Source organism: Nymphaea colorata, chromosome 9, assembly GCF_008831285.2.
Source record: "Nymphaea colorata isolate Beijing-Zhang1983 chromosome 9, ASM883128v2, whole genome shotgun sequence".
In the NCBI taxonomy this organism is placed as follows: domain Eukaryota; kingdom Viridiplantae; phylum Streptophyta; class Magnoliopsida; order Nymphaeales; family Nymphaeaceae; genus Nymphaea; species Nymphaea colorata.
Window position 1 is genome coordinate 6,107,649 of NC_045146.1, and position 5,848 is coordinate 6,113,496.

A 5,848-nucleotide genomic window follows, 5' to 3' on the forward strand; every position below is an offset into this window, starting at 1 on the left:
ACTGAAGGGAGAAATTAAGATTGCAAGAACTAATGTTTTTATCTCTCTCTCTCTCATGTATACAAGGAAAAAAAGAAGAATCTCAAGTAAGAATTGGTTTCAGCAAAATCAATCTCGTTTTAGTACTGGTTTCACAAATCCTTTCTGTTACCCACTTTTTATATGATGGGGAGGATGGTCATAAGAAAAAAGGGGAAGGGCAAAAAGTTAGATGTGATGGGGGGAAGAGAGAGAGAGAGAAAGCAAGTGGTAAAATCAATTTCATTTCCCTTTATACAACTAGAAACAAACCTATTATATTACTCAAAACTCATATGTACATTCAGTAGCATCTAAACATATACAATAAAGAGTCATATGGTAATGGGAACAATAACAAAGTATTCTATAAATCTGCCCTAAAGATGGGGGCAGATTCACATAATACCATATACGTATTATTATTCTATGAAATTCATGAATAATTTGTTATTGTTCCAATTGCCAAACAACCCCTAAAAATGAAAACATGTTCACACACAATTCACCAACATATCACAAGAGTCCAGATTGAGATCAATCACTACAAAACACAATTACTAATGTTAAGCAATCTTTTTATGAAATGCGTAACTTCACTATAATTTAAAATATAAGAAAATTCTAGGAAGATATTGAAATGTTGTTTTAATCTCTACCATAACAAAACACATCTAATGTGTTGAAATTGTTAAAAATGCACCCAAATTTGCGTCTCTGTCAAATTCGGTGTTATGTTATAGTGAAAGCAACCATTTGCGATACAAATTAATCCAAAGGAGGGGGGAAATCAGTTTCCCAAGTTTGAGTAATGAATGGCAGCAGTATGGAGTTGCAAAAATTGAGAAAGTGACAAAAAAAAAAAAAGGAAAGTGAGGACCGGATAACGAACACCAAGACAGACAGAAGGTTGAAATACTTGTAGTTTTTTTTATTCATGTAATCACTTGAAAGTCAAAATGACCAAGTTTATGCCTTACAACGAAGCATGTTATATGTTACGGCCTCTAATAAAATAGCGTTTTAGGGGCCAGAAATGACAAAAATATCCTTGATAGTCCCACCCGTATAAGGACAAAAGTGGAATATGAAAATTTGAAAGTATATTTTTAATAATATGTATTAAAATCTTAGCGGCGTTTGAAAATGTTTTAAAAGTGCACAGTTTCAAATGGTGTGGGTTATGTTAGGGGGAAGATGGAGGAACGTCTTCCCCCTTCCCCCCATTGACACGGCGGCCCCTGTGGGCTCACTGTAAATGCCTCAAAGGGGGGAAAGCTCCAGTTTCCAAACTGTTGCAATTAATCTAGGCACAAGCTCAAGTTAACCGAGCCATTTATTTAAAAAGCTAATTTTTCACAAAAAAGAGACAAGGGACTCGAAAACTGAACTGAACGTGTTGCAGTTAAAAGGAAGCCCACTGAAACAACTTTTGTCTTCTTACAATAATGCCAAACATCTTATACACTTTTCTCTTACCACAATCTTAAACTAGTTTAAATGAATTGGTTTTGCTTAGCTCGATCTCAATTTTTTAGTTTCTTAATTCGAACTCGATTTTTCTAATAAATGAGTCAAGTTGGAGTCAAAATATGTATCTAATAAACTGACAAACAATTTTAGTTGTTAGTTGATAAAGTTTGAGTTGGTTCGATTCATTGAACATCCCAAATAACAAGCATATAATTACAAATATATAGTATAATACATTACATTATGTTGATGAGCTTTGGCGAACCAAGCCAAAGTAGAAGAGCCTTTTCACCAGTCTCACCTGCGTGGCGGTCATCCACAAAAATATATCTCCGGCTAAAAAATATGAGAAGAATAAGTGGCATAAAGTTGTCGCCCCCTCGAAAAGAATTTTGGCGGGTCAGAGGGCAGAAAGGAAATTTGGAGGGGAAAAGGGCGCCCCCACCATTGGAGTCCGCCTTCTTCATCGCACCAACTTTCCAAGTGCCCTTGTTTCCTTTACTTGCAGTTTGCATCCAGCAAAAGGAGACCGAGGAGTAGCCTGTCTTCTCCACCCCACCTCCTCCTCCTCCTTTCTTCTTCCCTTCACCCGTCGTCCTTTCCACGACTCTTAGATCGCCTGTCGCTTCTGCTTCGATTGCTCTCCCTCTTCCATCTCTTTGGGTTTCGGGATCTTTCTAAAAGCGGCTCCTGTTTTGCTTCCGCTCGAAGGAGGGACGCAACTCGTTGCGTGGAAGAGGCACAATTGCGGTATTCGTTGCTTTGATCTTTGGAAGTCTATGGTTTTTCTGATTCTGAAAGGAAAGAGACCCGATTTGGAGTTGTTCACTGGTGGGCTTTGATAAGGGATTTCGTCGCCGGAGTTTATCGAAGGAAATCTTGTGTTCTTTTGAGTGGAGAACGAGGGTTTGATCTCTTTCTGGTTTTGATGGTGTTTTGAGGGAGGAAGTTGTTGAAAGGAAGTAAACTTAGTCTTCCCGTGGGGATTTTGGGCGGAATTCTAAGAGATCCGAAGAAGAACTAGGGTTTTGTTTCTGTAGTTGTTTAATCTCGTCATTTTGATCGGGGTTTGAGGCGGAAAAGCAACGAGGGGTGATAAGAGTGTAAACACTTGCTTCAAGGAGAACTGGGGCGATTTTCTGGGCGGGTGTTTTAGACGGAATTTTTGATGGGTAAGGGATTCAACGGTGACAAGAGATCGGTGTATCACCGGAACTTCAAGGACAAGGCTAGGAACAGGGTTGATGATCTGGAGGGGGTCTTCACGAACTTGCAAAGTGCCAGGAAGGAGAGCCGTACGAGTGATGTGGCCCTTCTGGAAGAGCAGGTTCAGCTGATGCTGCGGGAGTGGAAGGCCGAACTGAACGAGGTCTCACCGGCGAACTCGATGCTGGTAAATCTCGAAGAATCAAGGGATTTGTCTCTTTCGGTTTTTGTTATTCTTTTGATTCAGTTCTTGAGCTAAAATTTTCGTTCTTTCATCTGTTTCCCTTCAATTACGATTCAGGAAGCAAGTAGGGGTTCGTCAGCTCTCTCCTCTGATATCCGTCGGCTGTTGCAGCTATGTGAAGAGGATGACGATGCCACTAGCAAGTTAGCCCCTGCTCCAGTAAGCCCCAAAATTGAGGTGATCTCTTTACTCGGTGGTTCAGTTCTTTGTTATGTGCGTCTTTCTAGAACCACGTAGTGAGACAAAATCAGATTAGTTTGTCCAATTCATACACCACTATGCGTTTATTATAGGATTGTGCAGCTTTTTATTTCACCTGATGATAATACTGGTGAGTATGTAGGAAATTAGGAATTGATGTTTTGGTTTCGATTAAAATTTATTCAAATTGCAATCTAGTCGGTTGTTGTTGCAAGTTAGTATCGTTTTGTCCTTTGTTTCTTGGGGTCATTTACTGACGAAGTTGGGTCTAATTAAGAAGGTAGTCACCAATGATTTCCGTTTGGGTTATGGTTTCATTTACAGTCGATGAAATCTATTGTTGGCGAAATAATGAGGTTGTTGCTGACTTTTCCAGGAATATTACATAGGTCACACGCAGCTTGTGCCCGAATTTCAGGAAGTGGTGGATAAATTGGAATGCTCCCCTGGAGGGGGGTTGCAGCATGCTACTGGCAGTGATAACATGGGAACAACCACGGGACTGGATCAATTTCACTTTGATTTGCATCATGATTTTCCGGATGATATTTGCATTAGTTTCCCAGATGCTAGCAATCAGCAAGTTGAAGAATGTATTCTTGATGTTCCTGGTGTCAGCCCTCCACCAGCAGCCTTTTTGGGCCCAAAATGTGCACTTTGGGATTGCCCTAGGCCTTCACAAGGATCAGAATGGTGTCCAAATTACTGCAGCAACTTTCATGCTAGCCTTGCTTTGCAAGAGGGCCCACCTGGGATGAAACCAGTTCTTCGACCTGGTGGGATCGACCTGAAAGATGGTCCTTTATTTGCTGCATTGGGTGCTAAAACACAAGGAAAGGATGTTGGTATTCCTGAATGTGAAGGCGCTGCAACAACAAAGTCACCGTGGAATGCCCCTGGTATGACTACTTGAATGTAATTAAACTCAGCATCATTTTTTGTGTTTTCAGTTTCTAGGTTTTCATGATTCTCGGAGAAAGCAAGATATTTGTTTCAATGCCCTGACATATGTATGTATGGACATTGTAGAGCTGTTTGATCTTTCTGTTCTGGAGGGAGAAACACTTAGGGAATGGTTGTTCTTTGACAAACCCAGAAGGGCCTTTGAAAGTGGGAACCGGAAGCAGCGGTCACTGCCAGATTACAGTGGCCGTGGTTGGCATGAATCAAGGAAGCAAGTGATGAAGGACTTTGGAGGCTTGAAGAGGTCATACTACATGGATCCACAACCAGTTGGCCAGTTCGAGTGGCACCTTTATGAATATGAGCTGAATAATTATGATGCTTGGGCACTATATAGGTTGGAGCTCAAGATGGTTAGTGGGAAAAAGAATTCCAAAGGGAAGGTAAATGCCGATCCACTTTTGGACTTGCAGCAGCAAATGGATAGGCTCTCAGCAGAGTTTCCTCTGGAGAGCAAAAAGTCTGTGAAGCCACGGTCAAAGAGTACCCATCAAGGCAGTATCGCCAATACACAATTGGCTTCTAACCAGGCGACTCCATTATATGAGGGCTTTGGATATGAGGCAAATTATCAATTTGCATATTATGCTGATGCCTATGATGACCATTATGGGACCTAAGTAAGGTCTTCAACATTTTGTTTTTCTGGTGATGCCCTTAGCTAGAAATAGCACCAACTAATTATATTTGCTAACCTGTTTTGCGGGTGTGGATCCTTTAAATCTGCCCTATATTGGTGTCCCATGGGGCTTCATGCATGGTTTGTAACTGTGCATGTATGTTTCATCTTAATATTGTATTACCTTCAAGCATGTTCCCAGAGGGCAGGCATATGGTTCTATGTGAGTCTGTCAAGAGCATGCTGTTGGGGCCAGCTATCCTTTCGTTGTGTTCATATTTCTTTCCGAATTCAGAATGGTGGCTAGCTTTCATGACTGGCACATTTTTCTTTTTGTTATTTCCCTTTGTACCTGTTGGAGCTTTAGTAATAATGGACTAGAGGTAGTGTATAGTCAATTCCCTATTCCAACTTAATGCCTTTGCATGAAATGTTGTTATTTCACCTTTTCATCTCCATCGTTCAAATTGGTAAAGACATGCTTTTCATAACGTCAATATTTTCTTAAGTTTCTCTAAGGATCTTTTTTTTGTTCATACTTCATACTTATAGATGTTACTCTAAGCAATTTTTTGTCAGAACCTTCTTTCGAAACGGTTGTTTTTTAGGAAAATATCAGTTATAAAAGTGAAAATAAGAATGACATATCAAATTTTGAATGTTAATCAGATTTTATGTTGTTTTTCTTACAAAATACAACAACAAATAGATAAATTCTAAAATATAACAACAGAAAGAAAGAAACCCTGTACTTAAAAAAGTTAAGGAAAATGTTTCCGAGAAAGGTAGGCAATATTAAAATCATATTTCAAGATTATCTTGTTCCTAACAGTACTATTTAAATAGTAATGGAATGATGTTGCCACTACGGTCAACTGGTTAAATGGTGATGATATATGCTATTTTTCAAAAATGTTGGTAATATTGGTGATGCATGTGTTCTCTTCTAGTTGAGTTGTGGGTGTTCAATGGTTTCTTTTTCTGCTGGTCGATGCTTGTACTTCATTGCTGCTTGCCTATCTTCCAAGGCTGTTTACTTGCCCACACACGTCCATGCAAAGAGACATAGAAGAGGTCGTTGGACGTGATGAAAAATATGTTCCTGGAAACCATCCTTTCTCTTT

The 5,848-nt window shown here is 39.8% G+C and overlaps 1 protein-coding gene across 1 annotated transcript; it reads left to right on the plus strand.

The window, feature by feature from the left end:
* Positions 1–1,902: 1,902 nt before the first annotated feature.
* Positions 1,903–5,140, plus strand: LOC116261221 (transcription factor VOZ1). Its single transcript, XM_031639874.2, has 4 exons — positions 1,903–2,884; positions 2,999–3,118; positions 3,519–4,041; positions 4,172–5,140. Exons 1-4 carry the CDS (start codon positions 2,660–2,662, stop codon positions 4,723–4,725), a joined length of 1,422 nt encoding a protein of 473 aa, XP_031495734.1. The 5' UTR covers positions 1,903–2,659; the 3' UTR covers positions 4,726–5,140.
* The last annotated feature ends 708 nt before the right edge of the window (positions 5,141–5,848 follow it).

Bases quoted from the DNA above. Each gene is read 5' to 3' on its own strand.
- LOC116261221 (XM_031639874.2), top strand. From the start codon at position 2,660: ATGGGTAAGGGATTCAACGGTGACAAGAGATCGGTGTATCACCGGAAC. The intron at 2,885-2,998 runs GTAAATCTCGAA...ATTACGATTCAG, and splicing joins CACCGGCGAACTCGATGCTG to GAAGCAAGTAGGGGTTCGTC. The intron at 4,042-4,171 runs GTATGACTACTT...TGGACATTGTAG, and splicing joins GTCACCGTGGAATGCCCCTG to AGCTGTTTGATCTTTCTGTT.